General features: G+C 38.1%; 1 protein-coding gene across 1 annotated transcript in view; it reads right to left on the bottom strand.

Moving 5' to 3' along the window:
- LOC140188416 (phosphatidate phosphatase LPIN2-like) overlaps window positions 1–14,919 on the bottom strand; it is a 133,994-nt gene that overhangs the window by 2,868 nt on the left and 116,207 nt on the right. Inside the window, exons 11-19 of the mRNA XM_072244705.1 lie at window positions 12,895–12,964; window positions 12,178–12,267; window positions 10,327–10,397; window positions 9,188–9,332; window positions 8,288–8,436; window positions 6,334–6,420; window positions 4,223–4,375; window positions 1,419–1,533; window positions 1,094–1,197 (exon numbers count right to left, since the gene is read on the bottom strand). Of these exons, the coding sequence (XP_072100806.1) occupies window positions 1,094–1,197; window positions 1,419–1,533; window positions 4,223–4,375; window positions 6,334–6,420; window positions 8,288–8,436; window positions 9,188–9,332; window positions 10,327–10,397; window positions 12,178–12,267; window positions 12,895–12,964 (984 nt within the window). The remainder of the gene's footprint in view (window positions 1–1,093; window positions 1,198–1,418; window positions 1,534–4,222; window positions 4,376–6,333; window positions 6,421–8,287; window positions 8,437–9,187; window positions 9,333–10,326; window positions 10,398–12,177; window positions 12,268–12,894; window positions 12,965–14,919) is intronic.

Below are 14,919 nucleotides of genomic sequence, written 5' to 3' on the forward strand. Positions count from 1 at the left end.
TGTTGCTCACGGGAGTAGACCACTTACAACTGAGCCCACTCAAGCAGTTAAGAGAAGAAAGACGTGCCTAAAATGGTCATTAGAAGTAAACACATTCATAAATACATTTATATTACCGAGTAATGGAACGTAAGACTAATATGACAGGATACAGGGAAAACTTCAACAGTTACACAGTAATATCTAAGTAAATCTTCAGGAAGCCACAACACTAAACACCACTAGAATAGTCTAAAAGTTCCTAGCAATTGACAAATGAGTGTGCTTGGCTTTTACCAGTTTGAGCTGAGAAAAAAATAAATAATAAATAGAGAAAATGGGATGAATAGTCCTTGGAAATGAGTCCATAGACTGTGGGAATAGTTCAGTGACAGGGCAAGGGAAGTTATCCCTTCGATTCAAGAGCCTGATAGTTCAGGGGTAGTAATTGTTCCTGAATCCGGTGCTGAGTCCTGAGGCTACTATACGTTCTTCCTGATTGCAGTAGCAATTTTTGTGCTTGTCCCTGATGGTGGACACTGCATTTCCTGTGACAGCATTTCATGTAGATGTGGTCAATGGTGGGGAGGGCTTTACCCGTGATGCACCTACTGATTTTTGAAGGACTTTTCTTTCAAGGGCATTGGTGTACCAGGCTGTGATACAACAATCAATATGCTCTGCACTACACAAATATAGAAGTTGGTCAAGGTCTTAGATGTCATGCCGAATCTTCACAAACTCGCAATGTAGAGGGGTTGCTGTGCTTTCTTTGTAATGGCACTTGCATGCTGGACCCAGGACAGATCCTCTCAAGTGAAAGCACAGAGGAACTTAAAGTTGCTTCCCCTTCCACCTCCGATGAGGACTGGCTCATGGAACTCTAGTTCCCCTCTCTTGAAGTCAATAATAAGCTCTTTAATCCTGCTGACATTGAGAAACAGGTTGTTGTTATGGCCTCACTCAACCAGATTTTCAATCTCCCTCCCATATACTGATACATCACCACCCCAATTCTATCCTGTTTGATCCTGTGCAGCTTTCTGAAAAGGGCATCTGTAGTTAAAGAACAGAGGGGAAAAAAGGAACTGCTAGGACCAGTATGAATACTTACGAAGATTTATTACCCCTGGTTTGCTCCTGTATTAATTCACCTTTGGGATTAACTGTAAAGATTCTGTAGTCTGGGACGCCTACTTGCTTGTAAGCACAAACATCCTAAAAAAGGACATAAAATGTTAAATTTTGTAATCTCTTCCATCCCCCTTCCCCACTATATCTACTGAAATCTCAAGTTATCAAATCACTTATATTACAAGACTGAGGCTAAAATGTATTTTAATTTTGTTTGTGAAAGTTTCGAGTTCTTATTTTCCAACTGTAGAATATTCACTGGGCTATTTTCAATGTAAAGGATCAAAGTACTGGTGGCAACTTACATTGGACCGATTCCCAAAAGCAGCATAGAAAGGCTCATTGCAAACATTGAACAGGTTTTTGATGTCATTCAAACATTCTATTTTAAATTTTTCAGGTTTCTTCTCTATTACCTCTCTGCAAATAAATGGGTACAATGTTAGACATAAAATTGGTTAGAGAATTATTACTGTTGTGGCATATCTAGCAACATAGCAGTAAAGGCTGATGTTTTGCTCATGCCCAAGACCATTTCCTCTTTTTTTTGTGGATTGTGGCCTGGGATCCAATTAGTTATCTGTCATGGATTACTGGTCAGTGCAATTAATCCATGATTTATATAGTTAATTACACCTCAAGGAAAATAATTGTCAGAGGGCTTGAATAATTAATCTTTTTGTTTCTTTGGTTACCAGCCCTTTTGGAAAATATTTCTATGAAATACTTACAGGAAATGCGACTTTTTAAAACTAAAAGTACTAAGAAATTTTAAATTTAAGCAGTAACATGTATACTGTAAAGTTACAAACACATTTACGAAGTGTGTCCTGAACATATGCTGGTAGAAGTCTGCACATAATCTAGCAACCTCCTTTTTGATTATCTCAAGCAACACATTGCAGACACAGTGAGAGATTCAACTATCCAATAACTAAACCACGTTTCTCCCCTCAAGACCATAAGATATAGGAGCAGAAGCAGGCCATTCGGCCCAATGAGTCTGCTCCACCATTCAATCATGGGCTGATCCAATTCTTCCAGTCATCCCCACTCCCCTGCTTTCACTCCATACCCTTTGATGCCCTGGCTAAACAAGAACCTATCTCTGCTTTCAATACACCCAATGACTTGGCCTCCACAGCGGCTCGTGGCAACAAATTCCACAGATTTACCACCCTCTGACTAAAGCAATTTCTCCACATCTCTGTTCTAAATGGACGTCCTTCAATCCTGAAGTCGTCCCCTCTTGTCCTAGAATCCCCTACCATGGGAAATAACTTTGCCATATCTAATCTGTTCAGGTCTTTAAACATTCGGAATGTTTCTAATGAGATTTCCCCCCTCATTCTCCTGAACTCCAGGGAATACAGCCCAAGAGCTGCCAGACATTCCTCATAACCCTTTCATTCCTGGAATCATTCTTGTGAACCTTCTCCAATATCAATAAATCCTTTCTAAAATAAGGAGCCCAAAATTGCACCCAATACTCCAAGTGTTGTCTCACGAGTGCCCTATAGAGCCTCAACATCACATCCCTGCTCTTATATTCTATACCTCTAGAAATGAATGCCAATATTGCATTTGCTTTCTTCACAACCGACTCAACCTGGAGGTTAACCTTTAGGGTATCGTGCACAAGGACTCCCAAATCCCTTTGCATCTCTGTATTTTGAATTCTTTCCCCATCTAAATAATAGTCTGCCCGTTTATTTCTTCCACCAAAGTGCATGACCATACGCTTTCCAACATTGTATTTCATTTGCCACTTCTTTGCTCAATCCCCTAACCTAACTAAGTCTCTCTGCAGGCTCTCTGTTTCCTCAACACTACCCGCTCCTCTACCTATCTTGGTATCATCAGCAAATTTAGCCATAAATCCATTAATCGCGTAGTCCAAATCATTGACATACGTCGTAAAAAGCAGCAGTCCCAACACCAACCCCTGTGGAACTCCACTGGTAACCGGCAGCCAGCCAGAATAGGACCCCTTTATTCCCACTCTCTGTTTTCTACCAGCCAATGCTCCACCCATGCTAGTAACTTCCCTGTGATTCCATGGGCTCTTATCTTGCTAAGCAGCCTCATGTACATCACCTTGTCAAAGGCCTTCTGAAAATCTAAGTACAGCACGTCTACTGTATCTCCTTTGTCTCCCCTGCTTGTAATTTCCTCAAAGAATTGCAGTATGTTTCTCAGGCAGGATTTTCCTTTCAGGAAACCATGCTGGCTTTGGCCTATCTTGTCATGTGCCTCCGGGTACTCCATAATCGCATACCTAACAACTGACAAGTGATCTTTGAAGTGCATGTGTGTTTTGGAATCCAAGAAGGGCTTGTCAATAACAAAATCAGAATGCTTACCATTAGCCATAAGCGCTCTTTCCTCCAGCAGGCCAATACATCAACTGGTAAAACATTTCTGGCTAAAGTAATATTTTGTACTTTTATCCATTTAAACCTCAATGACGGAACATAGAAAATCACAGCACAATACAGGCCTTCAGCCCACAATGTTGTGCCGGACTTTAAACCTACTCCAGGACCACCCCGACTCTTCCCATGCATATAGCTCTCCATTTTTTTTTCATCTACATGCCTATTTAAGTGTCCCTTACATAACCCCATTGTATTTTCCTCTACCACCATCCTTGGCAGTGCATTCCATGCATCCACCTGTGTGTAAAAGAACTTAACTCTGACATCCCCCCTATACTTTCCTGCAATGATCTTAAATTAATGGCCCTTCACATTAGCCATTTCTGCCCTGGGAAGAACTTTGGCTGTCCACAAGATCTAGGTCTCTTCTCATTGACTGGGCACATCAAGATTCAATTCATCTACCAAACCTTCTAGATTTGGCAGATAAGGCCACTTACCTACAGAAACAACTTGATATGAAACTCATTTAGGGATTTTTAAGTGGTAAGAAAATTTTTGGGCAAGTTGGATGACTACAAAATCTCAAAAGAAAATAACAATGGTAGTTCAAATCTAAAAAAAAAGTGCATCAGTGAAATAAACTTGTGGAATCAGTAAAATAAAACTTATGTTAAGGAATTAGCAAAACATTTTCAAATTCCTTACTGATTGCAGATCCTGCAACTTACCGATGAAGTGCTGAAAAGAGACTGCTGGGCGCCAGCAATAGAGGCCCTCTGGGAAGGATTGTTCCTTTGTCATTAACCCAATGCAAATACCCTCTTGTCATGTCTGCCATGCCAATGGCACGTGCTGAACAGTATAGAAACTTGTAACCATTCCTTTAACAAAGAATAGTAAACAATGTTATTGGTGTATTGTCTGGGGACATATTTAAGATATTAATTAATTCCTGCACAACTATTAGTTTTAAGTTCAACATGATTTTGTTTTGCTGGCCAATTTTGTTCCCTAGCCAGAGTTATACAGAGATTTAGAGTTCTATTGTAGTCACTTTGCTTTATTTTACTCCATTCCCATTTGCTTCTCCCCCCACCAGCTCATTAACTAACTTACAGGGTTTTTTTTTTGGTCACTTAAAGAGCAACCTACAGCAGCCAATTAACCTGCAAGCATAATTTAGGATTATGGGACAAAACTGGAGAATCTATCAGAAACCAATGTTTCTTCACAAGAACATGCAAACTTCACACATATCGCATCCAAGGTCAGGATCAAACCATGGGCCCTGGAGCCGTGTACCTAACCATATCCCCAATGTCTTATCCAATTTTTATGATGATAACATTTCTAAAATTGATTAGCCCATCATTTTCACAATGTGACAGAGCTGAGTGTGTGCCAATTAGTCGCTGAGTTTTCTAGAGTATAGCAGTAACTATTTTTCAGAAGGACTTCATTGGTTGTAAAACACTTTGCCCTGATATGTAAAGGGGCTTTAAAATAAAGTGGAACACCCCCCACCACCCCAAAAAAAAGGACATGAAGTAGCAAGGCTATTGGTTAGAGTTGAACCAAACCATCTATGACGCTAAACAAAACTTAAAGCAATTAGCTAGGTTTTGAATCATAAAAACAAAGATCCAATAGATTATATTTTATGGATATCATCATAATTTATAGAAATTTATACGCAGAATGAACATTACACTACCAGCTGTACAGTCGGTCCTTCATATCCGCGGGGGGTTGGTTCCGGGACGCGGCCCCCCCCCCCCCCGCTGCAGATACCAAATTCCGCGGATGCTCGTCCCATATATAAAATGGCGTAGTATTTGCATATACTACGCACGTCCCCCCCGTATACTTTAAATCATCTCTAGATTACTTATAATACCGAATACAATATAAATGCTACGTAAATAGTTGTTATACTGTATTGCTTAGAAATAATGACAAGAAAAAAATCTACATGTTCAGTACAGACACAGCCATCGTAGCTCTTCTGGGAACGCTGATGCTGCCTCGGCATCAACCAATGCCGATTCTCCCGTGATCTTTAAGTTCTTGAAGCTGTAGCGCTTTACATAGCTAGCCAGCCATCCCTTACTAGCCTTAAACTCCTTCCTCTCGCTCACAACACAAGTAGCAAACGAATGAGACGCAAGGCAAACAATGCTTAAACAACTAGTGCTGGAGAGAGAACTTCCGTTTTTTTTTCCTGATCCCAATCCGCGGTTGGTTGAATCCACGGATGCGGAACCCACGGATACGGAGGGCCAACTTGATTAGCCTTGAAAGGCTGAACTATTTATCAGATTGAAACCCCACATACCAACTATTTTATCCAGAGAATACCACAAATATGCTTTGATGTACATATGACAAAGAAACTTAATCTTTACATCATCTTAAGAGGCTCAATCTAGGATTAATACTGTAATTACTTTGAGCACATTTAGTTTCTGAAGAGTAAAATTTAAAGAGTTAAGTGCCCTGTTCTATTTGATTACTGGCATCTAAAATTGTGTACTTTTTGGTGCAAAAGATCAGAAGAATTTAGAAATTTAGAAATGACCTAAAATAATGCCCATTTAGGTAGGGACCTTGAGGCTTCTAATGCCATTGACCCAAATCTCAATAAATCTCATCATTCTAAAAGTGAAAGAGTAGTTGGTAGTGAAACTTTAAACATTAACTCCTCTTCTTTCTCAAGGATGCTGCCTAAACCACTGTGCATTTCCATTACTTTCTGCTATTACCTAAAGAAATTGACAATATGAATTGATTTTATTTTGCTTTGCCTGTTTTTGCTGAAACATGACTGCAAAACACATACTCGTGTATCTTGTGATAAAGTTTTGCGATCCCTGGATGGGTCCAGTCTTTACCCAGCTGAGGAAGGATCTGTCCCAGTGCATCGGATCTACAAGTAAAAAGTTACAATAAATTCCCTGCAGCTGATAAATTTCAAAGAAGTTATTAAAAGTCTGTAGACAGGTTTGTCATAAATTATGGTCCAAAATTAATTGAAGTTAAAATTAAGTTTTATATTAATATAAAGTCAGTAGCACATTTGATAGCTAAGAAACAAAAAAACTAATTAAATATGGACTTTAATATTATCACAACCTACGTACCGAAATGCATTTTTAAGAATGCATTGATGTCATTCTATGTAATGAACATTAAAGAGTCTAACAAGATTTCTGGAAAAAAGATAACACTAGCCAACGGGTGCTCATTACCACATTGCCTGACATTTTAGAAGTAGGATGAAGAGAGTCTGGTCTAGACTACCCCTAGAAGGTGGTGGGATATTTTGCTGATGGTGTTGGCAGTCAAATGACATTCTTAGGGAGAAGGGTTTCTGACTGGCAGTAATATAAAGGAACCTGATTGATTAAGTTTATTCAAAAGATCCAATGGAATAATGGATTTTATATCAGGAGGTCTGGAATATGTGGGGTTAGAAATTACACTGCTGCTGTACGTGATCAGATGGATTTCTGGGCATCACACTGGGTGTGATAGATTTCTGGGTGGATATATTAGCCCTGAAAGGAGCAAATCATATCTGAAATAACCCAAATCAAGGGTTAATTATAACATGCAACTAGAATTCAGAATGTCAAAGGTTAGGGATAGGGATGATATGGTCAAAGTTATCAAAGCTTCCAGGGAAACAAAGCAAAAGTACATGCAAGTTGTCTGATGAAACCGGAACTATGGAGCATTGTCTTAAAATTAGAGCTAGGCCTCACAGAGGTGAAGAGCAGAAATGTGGAATGCTTTTGCAAGAGTGATGCTTGTCAATTGTTAATCTTAAATCAGAAAACTGACAGTATTTGTTAAGGGGGATATGGTTAAGTGGTTTTGGTGGAAGGTCACAGACCAGTCTTGGCCTCGATGACAGAGTAAGTTTAAAATGTTAAACAGCCTCATTCTATGCATTCCTTGAGATTTCCAGTGAGCCAGTGCTAACGCTGAGAGGATCAAAAAGCCCAGAGAATTACAGCTCGTGGTGCTCAGAGGGACTGATGCAAAACTCAAAGGGCTGCACTCAGACACACAAGAATTTTAAAACACATGAAAGTAATAAAGGAGAGAATAGAAACAGATTTATAAATTAGATGACCTTTGAAAATCCTGGTCCTGTTGAGTGGAAACTTAAAACTTCACTGTAAGAAGCTGCTCAGAGTCGTTATAGAATGATTCAAAAGCATATGGACACTGGAAAAAGACAATGAAGCAGAACAAAAGAAGGCTGGATCATACAACAATCAAGGGAGTGAGGATAATGAATGCTATAGAGCAACAACTGGGCTACAAAAAGATCAAAGTACAGTTCAAGAGATCATAACTCATTTTTGAAAAGCACTAGTGCAGGAGATAAATTTGTTCACAAATGGCATGGTGCTTGTGACAACTGAGGAATTAAACATCCACATAAACAGTCAAAGAAACACATATTTTAGTTAGAAAAAAGCTGAGTATCATAATTGTAACCTCCATGATTCATAATGACATGGCACAGAAAAAAATATTGGCTGGTAGTTGATACACTTTCTTCCCTCTAGTGTTTATGCAGCATGTTCATTATAAAACAGCAATATACACATAAGTAGCAATAATGAACACAAATTATAAAGTTCAGAAATATCACTATACAAGGTTTTAACCTATTAGTTATAATACACGAAGTTCTATCTGTACGTTCAATAAAAAAGAGCCTGCTATAATATATATACAGGTATATATACACACACAAACATCCAATATACACAACTTACTTGGTTATTGTTCCATCAATATCAGATATGATGACTTTATCATTCCAGTTCCAGAGGTATATTGTTCCTTCACAGCGACAGGTACCTTGATATTGTGTTGTTATACTAAAGACTGCATCATTTGGCCCCTCCTTCAGTTTAAGACTTGCCTTCGATATACAAGCACACCGGAGAAAAAGATATGCAAAAAAAGTTAGTTATTCTTGTTCCACTCCATTTCCAAACTGCATTTCCCCACTACCAAATCACCAGCAACTACTGGAGGGAAAGTTTAGGGAAAAAAGCCATGCTTTATCTTTCTGATAATGGACTGTGTGTAAAGGCAGTAGCTACATGAAGGCGTTGAAGAATGAAACAGATTTCCATGACTATGTTCAAGGATTGGAACTAAATTACTAAGCAGTTTTAAAGTTGCAAATTCCTTCCTTTTCCAGAATACTTAAAGTTACTCACTGCCACGCTAACACAAACTGGAGACCTTTCTTAATTTGTAATATTAATTTTAAAATAGCGTAAACAATAAACAAACTCCTATACTTGGGAGGCCTTGCTTCAGTTTCTCACATCTGTATGTACTTTGTTAAAATTTGTTCAGTAAGTCCACAACAAAGGAAACTGCTTTAAATTTTAAACATATTTCAAAGTGTTCAAGGTTAATTAATGCAAGTAAATCTGCAGACATACGCATTTGAGAAATTTAGTATGATTAGAAAAATATAGTAATTTGATACAAGAGTAAGAATCTCTCAGAACACCAGTCTGTGATTTAACCAATCCGTTCAGATCTGTGCCTCTATATACAAAGGGTACAGTCAACAATAAAGAAGAACTATCTATCTAGTAAAATGTTAAGGTATGTTTAAATTAAGCCAAGAGCCATATTATTGAAAATTTTCTTACAATTTGTTCTGAGGACAACCTCAGAGACTTCTTATAAGAGACAGAATAATCCTTATTAGTGCTCTCAGTGAGTTTTGGATCATTTGCTGTTGGTTCATTTAGTTGTGTTGAGTCTTCATTGCTAGAAGAATCTTCCTCCTTGGATCTAAGCAAGTGATAAATTGGAGGGAAATGTCACTCACTCAATAGTGCCAAATATTAAACATTCAAAATATTCTACATTTAAATCACATCAGTAGTTTCATAACTGACATCTGGGTGAAGTGTAAGTTGCATGTATCTGTTAAAATCCTATATTATAAAATTACAAAATCCTGGAGTTTCTTGCAATGAGTACCAAGGTCAAAAAGTTACCTGATTATCACTTTTTAAAATGTACATAATGAGTTTTCCCAAAGACTTTTCAGAAAAAAAAGAATCTCCATTTTTATTTCCTACTTTAGATCTATTACCTTTGTAATCCTTTGAGCCAATTAGTCACTCTTAAGTAGCATAGATCCTAAATAAATCCTTCTCCAACTGGATAGTGTGAACCTAATCACTACCTGTGTACTTCATCCTTTTTCATTATCAATTCACATTTATATGCAATCTTTGTCATAGCAAAAGCTCCCAAGATATTAGCAGCCCAATTCTGAAAGATCCACATAATGAGAATAACAAACCAAAATCACTGCAGACGTACACCTAGCTGAGTTAGAAGTCGAGGTTTTCCCATTTCATAAATTCTATTCTAACATCCGAACTTGCTTATTTAGCATTGGCATTTTACCTTTTCTTTGAAAGAAGATCACCTCTTTATGTAAAACTTAATTTATATACTGTTGCTTGGTTTTAGATCCCATCATAGTCCTAAGCAACATCTAAAATGTTCACCCATTTGATCACTGACCTTTTAGTGCAAAATATCATTTCACCGTGCTAAGTATTTATAATGTTATGATTAATCCTCAGTTCCTACAGGGCAGCAGTTAGACCAATAATCCCTTTATTCTTCTGTATTCACGTTAATCAGTAACTTTAAGGTTACATGTACGATTACTTAAAGACATCAATTTAAATTATAATGATGTAATAATGACACCAGACATGATAAAGCATTGTGCCTAGGATTTGTGCTAAAATATGTCAAAATTTACCTGCTGGTAACAGTGTTTTGGCTTTGACCAGTTTTGTCTGCTTCACTCAGTTTCTCTTGTTTTGTCTCAGGCTGCCAACACACACATAATAGCAATGGTTAAAGAACCACATAATGTCAGCATTTATTCAAGCATGCAATCTCAGTTCTTTCAGAATTTACATGAGTTAGCCTCATTCTGTTTGAGATTTTTTTTTCAAAAATCTTCTTCCTATTAAGGGCCAGATTAGGTAAACCATGTAACATTTTAACCCATATCTATGTTAGCATAGAATACATGCAAAAGTAAATTTGATATTTAAAATGGTATTCACTCCTTCTGGTTATTTATTAGTTTACAATGGCAATTCCCACTACCATAATGGAACTTGCTTGTGGATGACAGTAAACTCCAAGCAGTGCACACAGAGACCAAAGGATTATCAATGCAATCTTTAGAGTTTTGCAGCAAAGAAATCCCCAGAGCCATCTGGAAAGAATCTGCTCATAAACCCCCTATTTCCAACTGGGTATTTGCTGCAGGCTACAAACAGCCAAAGAAGAATCACATGGGTGGAGAACTGAAAGGACATTACAGGCTTAATAGTCACTGGCTGCTCTGGCAAGCTAGGTGGATGGAGACCCTGAATAGTGCAGGATGGCCTCTACTCAGTGGGGAGTTGAAATCACTCTCAATGTAATGGACCAGAATTACCTGGTAGCATTGAATCACTGAATGGCTATATTCCCTCACCTACTGGGACAGCATTTAAACTGAGCAGATTTTCAAGTGGCAACTCTCTGAATCCAACCAAAACCTATTGAAAGACCTTGCAAGTCTTTCCACATAAATGCACTGTATAGCATCACTTGAATTAAATACTTCTGACAGCTGTTTAGACAGCTGGCTGTCAAAAAGAGATTACTTTTCAATGTCTGATATTTAAATACATTACACTATTAAAGGCATTAAAACAAAATATTTAATATTTTGTTCAATTAATTTCAAAAGCAGAAATTTTATGTCACCCATGGCCATTCCATTCATTTCTAACCCAGTACAACTTTAATGCGCATGTATCCCAGCAAATCGGCTGGAGAATTGGTTGAGGAACTCTACCAGAAGTCCGTATGAAGCACAATTGGAAAAACTGCAAGTAAATACTTAAGTTTAGGATTACTGCATTAGTGCACCCCTGAACAGGAATCCTATGCTTCCCAACTGAAGGGAAAACCTGCATTATTTGGGAAAGTTTGGACTATTAGTTTGAAAATAGTTACACAACTTGATCAGTACCAATCCACTTGCCATTACCCTACCCAACATCCTAACAAATATATAGACATTCCTCATTTTATAGACGGGCAACTTTGTGAAGAATTCTGTTAAACAGAATTTTGTAAAATGCATTCTTAATGCAAGATTTTGGCATTTTATTAGCAATAATGAAAAATGGTTTCATTACAGTGATCATCTATACCGTCAAGACTCAGTAGCACAGCAGCCAAAATTCATAAATTGAACATTAGTCAATTGTGGAAAACCTGTACAAGATCAGGCTAAAAAAATAACAAGGATAATTAATGTCCAAGCATGATCTTCAAAGAATGTATCCATTTAAAAAAATGTTTCATGCACTTTGTATGTGTGTTGTATGTTTAGAACTATTTCATACACAAAAGCTGTAAATGGGCATACATTAACATTGGGAAAACAATCTAATTCATCCTTTGTCACATTGAATATATAGATCAGATTAAATGATTAAAGGGATTCTAATTTCTTCCTTTATCTGCACAATGTGACATATTTGACTGAACACGACACATGCTTCATTCTGCCCTTGATGGAACAAGTTAGCAATAAGCATACCTGTTTGACGGTACTATCCCTCTTACGCCAGAACCACCACCTGCCAGACTTCTTTGGCATCTTCATTTTTACCCAGTCATCAATCGCTTCCTACAAAGTGTAGATTAAATCTGGGTGAGTGTTTTATCTGTGGTAATATGGGTACATGTGGGTAATGTGTCTTCACTTGATGGAAAACAAAGAGTACAAAAATTTATAGACAAAATATTGTTTCTAAAGCATGATACATTGGTAATGAAGTTTATCGGGAAAAGCACTGGCTGCAGAAACCAGAGTATTACATTTTAGAAAGGTGACGAGCACGCTTTACAATTCAAGGAACAATTAAAAAGGGGAAGTTGAGGATGGGGTAGTTTAGAGACAGTGAAGACCAGTGAACCCAGTAGTATTCTGCACCAATCCTTACAGAATTTAGCTAACGCCTGGGCCATGTCTAACTGGTTTTCTACAGCCCACAGGAACAAGCCTAGAGCCTACAGCCCAAAGGAATTGTTGCCTTGGTGTTGAATTCCAACTGGACCAAAAACCTGTGGCATTACAATGGCTGCTCATGAGTCCCGCAAACCACAGATTTTATGAAGTGGTAAAAAATAACAAATTAGCTTTTAAGGTGTCTTCAGGTCAAATAAGCAATGATTAAAACCCTGATATAATAACTTATTTGTAGAAAATGATACATCAAGTAATCTTAATGTAAAGCAGATGGTTCTTTTTTACCTTGGGTAGACACTTTTGGAAAGCCTGCATACTGAGTATCATAGGAGCAGCCAATGTCCAGTTGTAGTACCTGCACAGGTATATACTCTATTGTCAGTTTTAGAAAAAAAATGAACAGCTCAAACAACATACACCAGAAAACACAAATATTATCACATTGGTAATATGAATATTGTTAATATTGACTGCAGATATGTTCAATCAATAAGGGTCATAGAATGTTTGTAAAGAATGGACAAATGCATCTTTACAGAAACTAAAGTGATGTGTTTCTCGGCTTAAATGCAGCAAGTTCCTTGCCATTTACTACTGGATTATTCCAATTCCCTCACTCCTCCCCTCACCACACACAATATGTAATAACAAAATCTACATATGCTCTATTTGAAGGAAGTTTAGCAAATCTTCATCATTTGCACATGAAAGATCTAGGTAAAGGAAGAAGTGAACATTACTGTAGATATCTTGCAAACTTCTATTTTCCTGAAAGCAATTGTTCATATCCTGGTGTGCAAGTAGCAAAACCACCTGGCGGCACCTTGAACAGGCACCAAGCAGATGTCAGCAGGCAGTTCGACAACAAGCAGAGAAACTGTTCCCCAGCTAACATACAATTTTTTAAATGCTTCCAAGTGTTACATCTCTTTAAATAAGAGAAGCCAAATTATAGCGAAGAAGGATCTAGTGCTTTCCCAGTGCATATGACGAATGAATTCTTCTCCACTTCCAGCCGAGTACAGGTATCGATCATAATTGACATTTCAATGACAAGCTCTGCCATCTTCATCAGGACATGTCTAGTCCTGTGGTATTTATATCTCATAGCCTGTCTCTCCTGATTGGTTAGTGTTATCCAGTTAGGTTTTTGCTCTCCCACCTTGTTTACAAACTCCATTTCTTGCTAACAGTAAGAACATCATCTCTGTTTAAATTATTTTTCTGTAGTTTTATTGGAATGGCTGTCTTACCAGGCAGTCCCAAAAGCCATTGGCACAGCACAGTAGTTTTGTGCAGAAGTTAATCCTATGGTCATTATGAAAGCAATATTCTGCTACTGCTGATTTCTCAGGATAACCCAAACAGATATAACTCCTGTGCTCTTTGATTCAGGTTTCTACCATGCGTCCCGTCTGACCAATATACGCTTCTCTGTATTCACAGGGAATCCTGTAAACGCCAGGAGACCCGAGTTCCAGGTCATCTTTGACCTGCATAAACTGTGGCTTGAGCTTCCTTAGGGGTTTGTGGATGGTATTTCTCCGGTATTTATTCAGAATCCTGGTGATTCTTCCAGAAACTGTGGAAATATAGGGAAGACAGGCAGTAGCAACTGGTTCCTCCTCGTTAGGCTTCCTGGTTTTTCTGTTGGCTCTTTTAAGGGCCCAATTGATTTCCTTCACCTTGTAGCCATTCTGTAGGAACGCCATTTGTAATCATATTATTTTCTTGGGGAGACTCTACAGGTCTGAAATATTTTTTGTATGGTTAGTCAAAGTAGAAAAAACGCTCCACATTGGGATGCTGCAGCAAAATATTTGTAATGGCCAATCAGGATGGATGCACTACGGGGGGGGGGGGGAGGGGGTATAAATAACACTGAACTAGACATACCCAGGCATCATCCCTGATGAAGATGGCAGAGTTTCTCATTGAAATGTCAGTTATAATTGACACCTGCACCCGGCTGGAAGCTGAGAAGAGTTTATTTGTCATGTACACGGGGAAAGCACTAGATCCTGTTGCGTCTGTGAAGCCACTTCCAAGGAATTTATGTACCTGCATTCCCAGATCTCTGTGCTCTACCACACTCCTCAGTGCCCAACCGTTTCACTAAGACCTACCGATTTGTCCTATTGAACTGCAGAACTTGCACTTGACAGAAAACGTGGGTTTAAAATCAAAGAACAGTTAGACCAAAATTAATTTATTCATCAGTGAAATTTCAGACATTGTTAACTATTAATAATTTAATGTTAGATAAGGGTATGTATAACTTGTGCCATGTGCACTGATGAAAAGTCAAAA

Source organism: Mobula birostris, chromosome 1, assembly GCF_030028105.1.
Source record: "Mobula birostris isolate sMobBir1 chromosome 1, sMobBir1.hap1, whole genome shotgun sequence".
In the NCBI taxonomy this organism is placed as follows: Eukaryota; Metazoa; Chordata; class Chondrichthyes; order Myliobatiformes; family Myliobatidae; genus Mobula; species Mobula birostris.